General features: G+C 39.3%; 1 protein-coding gene across 1 annotated transcript in view; it reads left to right on the forward strand.

The window, feature by feature from the left end:
• The window catches only part of VWA8 (von Willebrand factor A domain containing 8), a 179,089-nt gene that overhangs the window by 80,424 nt on the left and 84,026 nt on the right, over positions 1-14,639 (forward strand). The window contains exon 21 of the mRNA XM_062636836.1: positions 8,411-8,487. Within this exon, the coding sequence (XP_062492820.1) occupies positions 8,411-8,487 (77 nt within the window). The remainder of the gene's footprint in view (positions 1-8,410; positions 8,488-14,639) is intronic.

The raw sequence follows: 14,639 nt of genomic DNA on the forward strand, positions 1-14,639 counted from the left end.
GAAACTGAGGAATATTTGAAGACAAATAGATACTTACAGACGTCTTTAGAAGTGTTCAGCTTTAGAAGAAAGCTATAACCCACTTCATTCGTGTGTGTTCCGTGGAGCTTATATGGGCAAGGATTTTGCATCATAAATGTATTCCATGAAATACCTCTTCATCTAAATATTGGTTTACAGTGTGCATTGATTTATTTTGGATGTTAACTAAAATGTGCTTTCATTTAATATATGAGCAAACAGGTTTCTTTTGGTCCTTAGGAAAGGCAGTGGGTAGGTATGAATTTTCAGCTACAGAATAGCTTCCAGTTAAAGGAAATGCCAGTACCTTAAATATGGCCTCTGATACTGCTTCCTGAATGAGACTGTAGTCTGAGTGTGTTAAAAAGCGTTCATTAATTCTTCACTACCCCTTATCCACTCCATAATACGTCTTTTAAATAATACATATTTTTTTTATTCTGATTCAAGTCTCAATACATACAACCAGGCTGGACAGGCTGCTTGGCCATCTTGTCTAGACTGTTTTTGCAAAGAAAGATTGGACCAGGTGATCCTTGAGGTCCCTTCTAACCTGGTGTTCCCTGATTCTATGATTATTGTAAATAATTAGAAAGAAGACCATGCCAAAATCTCTGGCAGCACTTAATAAAAATGTTGGTGTCAGCCCACGGCAAGCAGACTGTCACAAATACATCAAAAGAACTTAAAAATGTAATGGCATTTTGGCACATTTGCTAATATATTTCCCTGATAGAAGAAGTAATTTCATCCTTTCCACTGCCTCCCTTTAACTGAGAAATCAACTTAAATAACCTCTTGGGCTCCACTAGGAATTTATTTTATTCTTGAAGAACTTAGTAGGACAAATGATTGAGTTCATCTTAAAAATATTTAAAAGGACATGCTTGAATAGACCTTTCCTTCTAAGGTAATCTTCTTATCTCATTATGAAATTGAATTAAGTAGATACTGTGAGTGTATTAATAGCAGTCACCAGAAAACTTGAAATGGAAAATGCTTGGCGTTTTAACATTTCTAGAAACAAGACTTTGTTTTCCTGCTTGAACTTGTGTAAAAATGGACAGCCTCCTCTGCAAGGCAAGAATTTACTATCCTCAACCAATTTTTTTATTATTATTCTGAGCATGAAGAAACTGAGCTCTAAATGAGCTAAATTGGGCCTAATACTGTGATGTTTTTTGCCTAAGGAATTCTGTGTAACAGTTGTGAAAAACTCTAAAAAATATTTCTCTTTTGCTTGCTATATGTGCATATATGAGTATAGGCATGCTATGTATGTCTCTGCTTACGGTATTGCATTTACAATATTTGACTTTACGAATTATGTTGAAGAACCAGAATTAAGAAAGAATCAATGAATTGATTTTTCTTTTGGATATTTCTTCCCATGGATTCTTTCTATTACATAATTTGCAAATGCTCTTCTCCATTGAACCACAACTGTCTTAAGTTGCTGGAAATGTGAAGATCATATTTTGCCTGACAGGGATCTGAGTTGAAGGTTGTGCTTGAAGTCAGCAAAAGGTGTAAATTCTACAAGTGTTTGTAGACCAGTAATCAGAGATGAATCCAAAACTTCCCTTTCATGACTTCTATAAGGGAATTAGGTTTATGTGTTCTTATTGTGAAATTTTATTATTTTAAAATCACCATAATTTTTGCATGCCCCAGATGATAAACTCAAAATAATGAGATATTAAACCACAGAATACTTACTGTTGTGACAGATAAATATATAGACTGCATCAGGGGCAAGACTTAAATCACCACTGCTTTTGTGGAAGTATTTTCCTTTGTTACTAGCATCGAATCAAGGTGGCAACGATAAGGGTCTGTTGCAGTGGTCTTCTGCTAGCAACATCTGTGATTATTGCACTTCATTATTGACATTTATTCCAAGCAGGGAGTGATGAGCTTAGTAACACCTGGAGTGCTTGAGAGATTTCTATGTAGATGTTGTTTGTTGCTCTGCTGATAGTAGTACGTTTCTTTAAAGTCAAAATACATCCTCTGGGTTAAAAATAGCAGCCTCAATCAAAATGAGTGCATTCTTGCAAATTTTTTGTTGCCAGAAATAGGCAAGCTGTGGGCATGGAAAGTGGTTCAGTGCCAGACTCAGTGTTAGAAACCATACGTTAGCAAAAGCATTTTCGTTTTCTTAATTTTCATTGTTCAGCCATAAGTTTCTGTGATAATGTTGCTATCGCTATAACTCTTTCTCTGAAGTCACAGAGAACTCTGACATGAGATTTTTGTATATTGAAATTTAATGAGAAGTCAAGATTGTCTTTCACTCCCTAATAATACGGTTTTTTTTAATTAATTACAAAAAAAACCCCAAACATTTCCTAAGGTGAAAAAGTGCTTTTTTCACTAGTTTCAAAATAAGTTTCATTCTTTTGTAATGAAACAGGTGCTCTGCTATGTACATGGCTGTGTGCTGAAGTGGAAAAAAGCTTGATTGCATGGCCTCAGCTGGAGGGCAGTACTGAGAGGCACAGCATGGCAACCTCTTGAACTGCTTTGGTATGACCTGCAAATCATTTAAAAGAAAATAAAAATGAGGCAGCATGGTTTGGATTTTTTTTTTCCCAATAATGTTTTTTTTTTATTTTCTAAGAGGCAAACTATTAATTTCAGAAAATTGGGTCCAGTTCTTTTGGACTATAAGTTGGACTATAAGTTTGGACTTACTTGGGCTGTGCAGGGGAGAAATTTGTCCCACTACTGTAATAGCTGCATCCTGAATTGCAAAATGCCTCCTGGGACTTGTAACAGCCTTGTTTATATTTGAAACTGCAGTTGCTGCTAGAAGATTGAGTAATTTTATCATTGGAAGCAAGTGTTTATGATGTCAGGGATTATTTTGCCTTCTAATTGCATAATTTCCTTTTTGTTATTCATTAGTGCAGATATTTACTTCCCATTTTTCTGTTTCAGTTGTCCCATATGTCTGACAGAAAAAAAAGTCTAATATTTGCTTTCTGAAATGTTTTATTCAGTTCAGCTGAAACACCAACACAGATGTTTTTCTCTCCCTAATTAGCATATATTTCTGTTAAATTAAGTAGCAGCAATAGGGTGTATATAAATAACATACAGTGAGTGTTAAAGGTGAACTGTTTTGTCCCCTGAATATTACCTTAGGCTGCAATAGTTGCAGATTACATGAGATGACATTCTGAATTCAGGCCAAGTTCAATTCAGACTTCAGTAAGTTCATATGAAAGGCAGTTGTGATTCTTTCTGCTTAAGTAGTTGACTGCTGTGTGGGTGCGTAGAAGATCTGGGGTTATATGAGAGTTATAAGAGTGACTTTCTTGCCATTTTTGTCGTTTCTTGTTGCTGAGGGGCCACTAACTCGTTTCAGAGGGGTTTATTTCCAAAATGGGTTAGTGTTTTTTACATTTCTTGTTTGTCTGAAGAAGACCACCAGGCATATTCTTTATCCCATGAAAGTCAGGTGAATTTGGAATAAATACTAAATACTTCTCTTGGCCTCACATCAATGAAGAGTACTTATGGCAGGAACTCATCCAAGCTCTTTTTTCCAGTTTTTTAATGGTGATAATGAATGCTCCTGAATAGCTTTGGTCTCTTTCTTCCTTTCAACTATACTGAGGGCTCTCAGTGAAGTAACTGAGACAAAAAGAAGTGGTAACTTGTCATGAAGCAGGAATGTGGAGGGATGGAATCAAAGAGCTTTGACTTGAACTTTGCTCCAGCTACTTTGCCAGCCAAGGATTTAATGTGGTACACCACAGCCTCTATGAAGGCACACAGTGTACTCTCTGAAGCAGTTCAGTCTAGAAGTTGGGCAATGTTAACGTGTTTATAATAGCTAAAATCTGGTAGGAATGCCTTTTGGCTTTAGAATACTGCATGCACCTTTTAAATATGTATCACATTCTGAAGTCAAGGTATGCTTAAATGAAATCAAAGGAGGTGTGTGTGTAGTCTGGTGAGATGGGCAAAAACAAATGAAGAAAGAGTGAGATGTAGTCATGGCACAGCTCCCATTGACTTCATTATGTTACGTTGTTAATCTTGCTCTTTCCCATCCTCCACCATGCTTGTGGCCTGTGAGGGTTCTCTCAGAAGTGGGTTGCAACCTCTTAATAGTTGATGATAACAGCATGGATAGAAATACACAAAACCAGCTATTTGGTCCTCTTTCTATTGGAACTGTGCAGAGAGAAAAAGAATCTAGCAGCGTTACTTTGTAGTTGGGAGAATATTCTTTCCAGGTATCATTTTAAGAATCTATCATAAAAAACACATGCACTTTCTTTTAATGCACACAAAAGCCTTTTTATTATTTTTAATAATAATCTTTTTATTATTATTTTTCTAATCGCAGTATTTTCTTTGATATTAAGTATGTTTTACATTAATTCAATTTATTGATCTGTTTCTTCATCTTTGTACTTGACACAACTGGCAGGAGTCCCACAGTGAAGCAAAAAGGATATGCAATCTGCTAGGGATTGGTACAGAAACTCTGTGGAGTCATCTGCCCAGTCATCTTTAGCTCTCTTGAGAGAAGTAAAGGAAGATGCTTTCAGCATGGGTATTTCATGCTTGACATTAGGAATAGTCCTATTTATTTCCCCATGACTGCAGGTCCTAGGAAACATGCGGGAATAAAACAGTCCGTGTGCACTACTAGAATATTCTTACCCCATTTCTGGTTTCTTCTGATGCTTCTGATGCAGTTCCTGAAGTTGCTTATTTCCCTCCAAATGGGTATGTTCTTTAAGCTCCTGGAAGAGTCTTTTAGCACAATTTCATCCTCTATTTCAAAGCAGTGGAGAACTGTTTTTCCAGTGTCAGTTTTCAGAAATAACTGGTGACAGATATTGTGTTGCAGCTTCATACTACACCTGTGTGTAAAGTTGTAGATTCTTCTGAAGAATCAGATGAAAGAAGGTTCACGAGGAAGAGTGCAGCAGAGCATTAACTTGAGTTGGCTTTCTTGTGTTGGAGTCTAGTTTTCGGTAGAATATAGGTAGCTCTATTTTTTGCAGCTCTGCGGTATTTTACCCTCTGCTTTTGTGGTGAGAACTCTCCTTCCATGATTTCAACTACTACACATATCTGCATGATTCTTCATTCTCATAAATGTAGGCAGATGAGAGACTGTGGTCCCGTTCTGAGCAGTTTAAACAGTTTGCAGTTCTGCAGCTGGCAGTTACCGTCTTTCAGCTAGAACTTACAGTCATAAATGTCATAACTTGCAGCTCTGAATGCTTCCATTCTGATTCAATGCCAAGTGAAACAGATTAGCGAGTCTCAAATTGGTTTAATCTAATCCCTTTAATCTTTCTGTGGGTTATATTTATCTTCTTTACACTGGTGTGGACTACTAGATGCATTCATGCAGAGTTAGAATCTCAGCAGAGGGAAAGTGTCTTGTCAAACAGCTTTTGGCTGGGTTACAATTAAACTTTTCTTTCTACAAGTTCTTTTTCTTTCTCCTTTGCAACCTTTGGCAATATCTCACTGTCATTTGGAGCTTCCAAGTCTGCAGCCTTGTCCTTGCAGGATGGATAAGAATTTGTGCATCTGACTTGTCATCTTGGTCTTCGCTTACATTAGCCTGCCTTGTCCTCTAGTAACAGGACAAGGGGGAATGGCTTTAAGCTGACAGAGGGGAGGTTTAGATTAGACATTAGGAAAAATTCTTTATTGTGAGGGTGGTGAGACACTGGCACAGGGTGCCTAGAGAAGCTGTAGATACCCCGTACCTGACAGTGTTCAAGGCCAGGCTGGATGGGGCTTTCCTGAACAGGAATGTACTTTTGAAGGGAATCTCTGTACTGCATTTTGATATATGTCAAGGGATGTATGACCTGGATTCTCTTAGGATGAGACTAAAGTGGAGGATATTCTCCAGCAGCACATCTAATTCATGCCCTCTGATAATTCCTTCCATGGGACCGGGTGGGCCTAGGCTGAAGAACCATCTACTGAACTGCTTGTGCAGGACACACACACACCAGGGTGTTAGCAGCACCTGAATCACTCCGTAAATCCACTGTCTTCATTCTGCACAGCTTGCTAATGCAGACATCCTGTGATAGAAGAGTTGTAGATCATTTTGCTCTCCAACCCAACTCTGACTCCATCTGAGCCTTCTTTGATAGCTGCAAATATTACCAAGGCAATGCTCTTAATTCCACGTGGCAGTTACAGGACATTTCTTATGACCACCAAGAATTGCCTATTCCTATGAAGTGTAAAGCCAGCTTCCTAGTATGAAAGGGCTGGAAAAAAATGGTGTTAGTGAAAAGGGTGCATTGGCACTTGTGACATAACTCTAGGGATGCAATCCTGCTTCTGGTTATTCCTAGTAAGATGGATAAGTATTTTGGAAATAGATATATATACGTGCACACGTATGTAAAATAAAATACATATAGAATCATAGAATCGTTAGGGTTGGAAAGGACCTTAAGATCATCTAGTTCCAACCCCCCTGCCGTGGGCCGGGACACCTTACGCTAAATCATATCACCCAAGGCCTCGTTCAACCTGGTCTTGAACACTGCCAGGAATGGAGCATTCACAACCTCCCTGGGCAACCCATCCCAGTGCCTCACCACCCTAACAGGAAAGAATTTCCTTCTTATATCCAATCTAAACTTCCCCTGTTTAAGTTTTAACCTGTTACCCCTTGTCCTATCACTACAGTCTCTAATCATAGAATCATAGAATCGTTAGGGTTGGAAAGGACCTTAAGATCATCTAGTTCCAACCCCCATGCCGTGGGCAGGGACACCTAACGCTAAATCATATCACCCAAGGCCTCGTCCAGCCTGGCCTTGAACACTGCCAGAGATGGAGCATTCACAGCCTCCCTGGGCAACCTATTCCAGTGCCTCACCACCCTAACAGGAAAGAATTTCCTTCTTATATCCAACCTAAACTTCCCCTGTTTAAGTTTTAACCCGTTACCCCTTGTCCTGTCACTACAGTCCCTAATGAAGAGTCCCTCCCCAGCATCCCTATAGGCCCCCTTCAGGTACTGGAAGGCTGCTATGAGGTCTCCACGCAGCCTTCTCTTCTCCAGGCTGAACAGCTCCAACTTCCTCAGCCTGTCTTCATACCGGAGGTGCTCCAGTCCCCTGATCATCCTGGTGGCCCTCCTCTGGACTTGTTCCAACAGCTCCATGTCCTTTTTATCTTGAGGACACCAGAACTGCACACAGTACTCCAGGTGAGGTCTCACAAGAGCAGAGTAGAGGGGCAGGATCACCTCCTTTGACCTGCTGGTCACACTCCTTTTGATGCAGCCCAGGATACGGTTGGCTTTCTGGGCTGCAAGCGCACACTGCAGCCGGCTCATGTTCATTTTCTCATCGACCAGCACCCCCAAGTCCTTCTCCACAGGGCTGCTCTGAATCTCTTCTCTGCCCAACCTGTAGCTGTGCCTGGGATTGCTCCGACCCAGGTGTAGGACCTTGCACTTGGCATGGTTAAACTTCATGAGGTTGGCATCAGCCCACCTCACAAGTGTGTCAAGGTCCCTCTGGATGGCATTCCTTCCCTCCAGCGTATCAACCGAACCACACAGCTTGGTGTCATCAGCAAACTTGCTGAGGGCGCACTCAATCCCACTGTCCATGTCAGCGACAAAGATGTTGAACAAGACCGGTCCCAACACCGATCCCTGAGGGACACCACTCGTTACTGGTCTTCAGCCGGACACTGAGCCATTGACCACAACTCTTTGCATGCGGCCATCCAGTCAGTTCTTTATCCACCGAGTGGTCCATCCATCAAATTGATGTCTCTCCAATTTAGAGACAAGGATGTCGTGTGGGACAGTGTCGAACTTTGTACAAGTCCAGGTAGATGACATCAACTGCTCTACCCCTGTCCATCAGTTCCATAGCCCCATCACAGAAGGCCACCAAATTTGTCAGGCAGGATTTCCCCTTAGTGAAGCCATGCTGGCTGTCACCAAGCACCTTGTTGATTTTCATGTGCTTTAGCATGCCTTCCAGGAGAATCTGCTCCAAGATTTTGCCAGGCACAGAGGTGAGACTGACTGCTCTGTAGTTCCCAGGGTCATCCATTTTCCCCTTTTTGAAAATGGGGGTTATATTTCCCTTTTTCCAGTCATTGGGAACTTCACCTGACTGCCATTATTTTTCAAATATGATGGCCAGTGGCTTAGCAACTTCATTCGCCAGCTAAAGAAGAGTCCCTCTCCAGCATCCCTATAGGCGCCCCCTTCAGATCAGAATTCTTTGGTATGGATTGAAATTGTATTTGCCTGTAAAGGAATATGGAGGGTATTTTAACAGTTTTGGAAAGTTATCTTTTCCTTGTTTGTAATTCTTAAATGTGTTAATCTATTTTATGTCTTTATTTTTTACAGGGTGTTGGAAAAAACAAGGTTGTTGACAGATTCCTTCACCTTTTAAACAGGCCCAGAGAGTATCTACAGCTGCATAGGTAATAATGTGTTATATTTTCATATTTTGTGTTTATAAGCTGATTTCATATGTTATAAAACTAATGTTTCTGAAATTTAATTTGTTTTTACTGTTTGAACAAAGACCCTATCATGGTAGGTGGCGCACAGACCACAGGAATGTATCTGTTTTATAGGCAAAGGCAGTAGGCTGACAGATTCAGGAGGGGGTACAAGAATCTAATGTAATCACACTGCTTAATAGAAGAAGTAGTCAGAGAGTACTGATGCTAAACCATGCTCAAGAAGAGAGCAATATTTTGCTGTCATTTCTAGAGAGTTTCCCTGAAGCACGAGATACTCAGTGAGGGAAGAAGTTCAAAGGTGTTTGTCTGAATATATCACTCATTAGACAATAAATATTTTACACAGAAAAGGCTTTTTGGTTTTTTCCTTTGGTGCTCCTGCTAATCACATGTATTTCTTTTTCACCCATAAGCATTTGGATTAGAAAATTATTTTCTTATATGCAAGCTAAATAACAGGCTTCAAGACAACAAACCAATTGAAAACAATTCAAAAGCTGAAATAATATAAAATTATTTGCCTGCTTTTTATAACATGAACTTATAAATCAAGAAATTGAAAAAAGACTGAATAGAAGGTTCAGTTTCAATTGAACTGCATCTTTTTTCAGCTTCATTCCTAATGTCTGTCTTCAACTTCCTATCTTCACCACTCTGTCTTTTTTCATAATCTCTGTTTTTAAAATAATGCTAATAAAAATGTGCATCTTTGGTATTTTGCCTTTTAACAGCACATCCTCTGTAACACTTTGCTCTCTCCTGCGCCTTTTTGTCTTCAGATGTCATGTATCCCTAATACTTGGATAGATCTACCTCATCACTTTTCTGTTGCTGTTTTCTTTTATAGTACCTCACCTAGATTTCCATCACTGCTTTGTGAAATGCTGCTTTTGTGACCTGCTGCTTTCAGCTTTCTGTTAACTTCCCTGCTGTCTTCTCTGCATGTAGCAGCCACCCACTCCTTCAGATTAAACACACTATTATTTTTCAAATCCCAATTATTTTGCAGAATAGTTTAGTATTTCTGTAGCTTAGTATTTCTGTATTTCTGTGTGTCTCTTTGAAAAAATGTTCTCCAGTGAGCTGTGTCCAGGCAGAACAATACTTCAACATAAATTCAGATTGCTCAGGAGAATATTGTGTAAGCACAATGTTTGGTGTGATGATGGGGCTGTAGAATGTATTAGTTACAGCATGCTAGTTGATGCATTGCTAGGGAAAAAAAATAAGCCTTTTTTGTCTAGTCAAGACAAACTTCTATAGGCCCTATAAAGTACTGCTTACAGATACAAGGCTTTATAGATAGATTGAAGTAGAAAATTATGACAGTCCTATGCAGTTCTATAGAAATAATTCCAGGCTGCAGAACAAAGTAAGAGCAAGTTTACAGAAAACCCCAAAACAGTCGAATTCTGACTTCTAGATATTTTGTGGGGAGAAGTGCTATCAATAGCTTATGGCATAGATGTGGTTTCCTGGAAAATAGAGTCGCCGTTTAAGCCCAGCCGGTAACTCAGAACCACACAGCCTCTCTCTCACTCCCCCCTTTTCCTCCCCCACCCCGCTCCCGGAGGGATGGGGAGGAGAATCGAAAAAATGTAACTCCCACGGGTTGAGATAAGGACAGTCCAGTAACTAAGGTATAACACAAATCACTGCTACTGCCAACAATAATAATAATGGTAAGGGAAACAACAAGGGAAGAGAATACAACCGCTCACCACCCGCCAACCGATACCCAGCCTGACCGAGCAGTGATCTAGCCCTTCCGAGTAACTGCCCCCAGTTTATATAGTGGGCATGGTGTGCTGCGGTATGGAATACCTCTTTGGTTATTTTGGGTCAGGTGTCCTGTCTCTGCTTCCTCCTGGCTTCCCCTCCTCCCTGGCAGAGCATGAGACTCAGAAAGTCCTTGGTCAGAGTAAACATTATTGATCAGCAACTAAAACCATCAGTGTTATCAGTGCTGCTTCCAGGCTGAAAGTCAAAACCACAGCACTGCACCAGCTACTAAGAAGGAGAAAAATGGCTACTACTGCTGAACCCAGGACAGCATGGTACAATGTGCCCTTCACTTGTGATAGTCCTGGGTTTCTCTGCAGATTTTGTAGCTAGCTCCCATCAGTACCATTAAGCATGCCAACGGGAAGGTATTTTTAAATATCATAGTTTGAATAGTGCTCCTATAGCTGAATTACAGATCCTGAGTTGAACATTCCAAGAATACATTTTAGTTGATTACCTTGTAAGAGAAAGGAATAATTCAGTACTTTCTTCATGAAAAATGTGGAGCAATTCAGTGTCACATGAAGGTGGACATTCTCTGCCCTTTCAGAAGTGTGTCTGACAGATGGTAGCTCATTAGTTCTTGGAATTTAGGTTGCAGACTCTCTAGTTTCGCTTCAACTAGCCTGTCTGGAAATGAGCATGCGCTTGTCAGCTGCATATCCTGAGGCTCTGAGTTTCTAGTGGGGTAGTGAATCCCTCAGAAAATGGCTGATGATGATAACATCATGGGTTCTTGCATTTTCCCATATCAACTATCATTTCATACAAGTGGCTACAAAACAGGAAATATGCATGTACATATAATAATGCTTATGCAGAATGGGTGTTGCAACTGAAGAGTGTCTGTTCTGGAGCAGGAAGATATATCCTTAGCTATAAAATACCCTTGTCGGTGGCTATAATTTAGATGTGTCCAGAAAAAAAAATTCTGGAATGGAAAAAACTGTAAGAGCTTTAAAATTAATCTAATGAAGATCTTTACTAAAATGTAGTGTTACATAATAAATAAAACTAGTGAATAAATAATAGACAAAGCAAGGCTGAAATTCCGAAGTATTCTGATTTATTAATCTAATGGCAATTTTTCGAAACCTCTTTTCTTAAAAATGGTATTTAAGTGCTAAAATTGTGACGATATTCCAGAAATGTTTACTTTCAATAGCTTGTGAGGTAAACAAGGGGGAAAAACACTGAAGTGGTGTAATAGAGTTTGTTATACAATGTAATTGATGTTGGTGTCTTTTATAGAAGAATACCTCAGCCCTTTTGCCAAAAGAGCTAGTTACCATTAAATGTTTGATTTTGGTTGTTGATTTTTTTTTTTTTGTTAATGTGGGGGGTTTTGTTTGGTGCTTTTATTGGTGGTTTTTTGGGGTTGGGTTTGGTTTGGGAAACAGTATAGGAGCTCTGCTGACCTAACACTACATATGTTCAATGGCATAGTGTCAACTCAAGATCTGTGAAAACTCCCACCTCTGTTCTGCTGGGGTTGGACTGGCTTTAAGTCGCGTAGCCAAAAAGAGCAACTTGTAACAGGAGCCCTCTCAAAGTATCATCTGCTATCGTGGGCTGTGCTCGTCATTGCTCTGATAGCAAACCAAAGTCTCTCTGTCATGATAGTCCCTTTAAGAAAAATTAGCTGTGGGGAGAACATCTGTGTTCCAAGCAGCACATTTTCTTGGTTCAGGAAGGCACAGTTTTAATTTTTCTGTGTTAGTACCTTTTTTTAAAAGTTTGGTATATGTTACACTCCTTGATTTTTGAGATAATCAAAAGCTGTTTGTAGCAAAAGCTCTAGGTGGCTCCAGATGACCTCCAGAGGCCCCTTCCAACCTCAACTGTTCTGTGATTCTGTGTTTTACCAATGATTTTGGCAAAGTAGCAGCTAGATGACCCCAGCTAGCTCTTACTCTAGGTATGTTGTGGTAGCATGGCCTGCTAAATCAAAATTGTCAGTAGAAGAAAAAAAAAAGTTAAAAAATACTTTCTCTTATCTTCATAAAATTGGATAATCAAGTAGTGATTGTTCAATGTGGGAAGTCCATTTACACTGTCCTTAGCTGGCTCCCAAGTGACTCACAAAAATGTGTCAGTACGAACAGTAGTTAAAGTTGACAGAATTAAGAAGCAGCTTCAGACTCATCATTATTTTCAGAACAAGAAAAATAAGAACATTTTGTGTAATGAGATTGTTTGAAAACTTTAGAACATTTGTTTATTGGTGAGATATGAGTGTAAATAATGAGCAGGTGTTAAGCAGAAATATTTCTGGGATGTTTTCTGGCTTCATGCTGTCTCAGCTGTAGGAAATGCAAAAATTGTAGCCCATCATCTCATCTGCAGAGTGTCTATCACAGGCATTCCTCTACACAAATAAAGATGTTCAGGGATGAAAAGTATTGATCCTTTCCATTGCAATGGGAAGTTGATTACTCTCAGCTAGTGGGAGAACTGCTTCCCTCCTGAGCTACTACAGATGTGGGCACTGAAGTCATAAGTAAAACTAGTCAACCTCAATTATGATGCAGATCTGCAGTTATTTAGTTGTGTAAGAACATTGTGGGTTTTGGTGTACAAGAGTTGTTCTCTGTAAAGATGAAAAACTGCTTATAAATATGTATGGTTTGATGCCTCTTTCATGCAAATAGAGAATGTAGGAAGTTTTTTTCTTTAGCTTTTAAATAAAAGGGTTTGTGCCCTTAAATTAGCCATATTAAGTCTTAGTTCTCCATGTGGTATCTTTTCTTACAAGGTGAGATAACTTGTTTTCCACTTTTCTAGGCAGTAACATACGTGCTAAAGCAATTTGGTTTTGTTCTAAATTTGGTAATTCGCCACTATCAACAGAATACTAACTGCTGTAGAAATTTTACTTGTTACCTGATAATCTTACTATTGTTTTAGAAGATATTGCAATACCTTATTCTGGTTTTCCTAATGTCCTTTCAAAGAATTTATCTATGGTATTGCATCTTCCTGTCAGTGTTAGTGTGTTTGTTCTAGTGACTAACGACTGGAAAATGTGATGCAGGGTTCATTTAAAAAAACCTGCTGCATAGTGTGTTATGCCTTTTCTAGCTCCTAATAAATTACAGTCACCTGATGATCTTTCTTCCAAAAATTAACTGAGTTTACGTATATTATCCTTCTCAAAATAAATCTAATTTTGCTGTGATCTTTAACAATCAAATTAATGGAGAGGTTTGGGGTAGGAAAATAAGCTTATAGTCTCCCTACAAGCAATACTTACTACAAACTGCCCATTAATCTTGAGATGTTTATATTCTTTCCCTCTTTTTCAGCACACATAATCAGTCTAAAATCTAATTACCTGTTTCTCCTATTGAGATCATTTTAAACTACCCTTTCAGCTTTATTGACTTAAGATTTTTTAAATTCTAATTTAAAAGTTGTTCCAGAAGGAATAACTTCCTTAGGCCAAGACACAGATGAACACTTGATGCTGTAGAATTATGGTGTACTAGTTCTTAGTGTTGCATTTGGTTATCTTTTCTTGAAAGGATATAGAATCATGAAATTACAGAATGGAATCACAGAATGGTTATGGTTGGAAAGGACCTTAAGATCATCCAGTTCCAACCCTCCTGCCATGGGCAGGGACACCTTCTACTAGACCAGGTTGTTCAAAGCCTCATCCAACCTGGCCTTGAGGACTGCCAGGGATGGAGCGTGCAGAGCTTTCCTGGGCAACCTGTGCCAGTGCCTCACCACTCTCACAGTAAAGAATTTCTTCCTTATATCCAACCTAAATCTCCCTGTTTAAGTTTGAACCCATTACCCTTGTCCTATCACTACAGTCCCTGATGAAGAGTCCCTTTCTCGCATCCTTGTAGGCCCCCTTCAGATAGTGGAAGGCTGCTATGAGGTCTCCACGCAGCCTTCTCTTCTCCAGGATGAGCAGCCTCAGTTTTCCTGTAGGACCACATAAAAGAATTTTAATGCTCATATAGCTTTGCAGGTCTGTTTTTAAAAATGAGCAACACAGAAAAGCTGACTGTCCCAGACTGTTATCGAAGCAAGCAGCAAGCACTTTTAAGCTGCACTGGTTTATTAGAGGAATCCAACAAACCCAGTGAAGATGTATGTGTGTGGTGTATTTGTTTGTTGCAGCCACAAAAAAAAAAAAAAAAAAAGCTGTTACTTTTCCTGATAATTTTAGGTCATCAATATACACGTCTAGATTATTTTCCTTTCTGTACTGTACTGTTGTACAGAAGACTTACGGTATGTGCTTTATTCTTAATTTAGTTCAGGTTTGGAAATAAATAATAAAATGACATACTAATGAAGATTTATAT

Source organism: Pezoporus occidentalis, unplaced genomic scaffold (genome assembly GCF_034315485.1).
Source record: "Pezoporus occidentalis ecotype Australia unplaced genomic scaffold, CSIRO_AGI_Poc_V1 ctg5, whole genome shotgun sequence".
Taxonomy (NCBI): domain Eukaryota; kingdom Metazoa; phylum Chordata; class Aves; order Psittaciformes; family Psittacidae; genus Pezoporus; species Pezoporus occidentalis.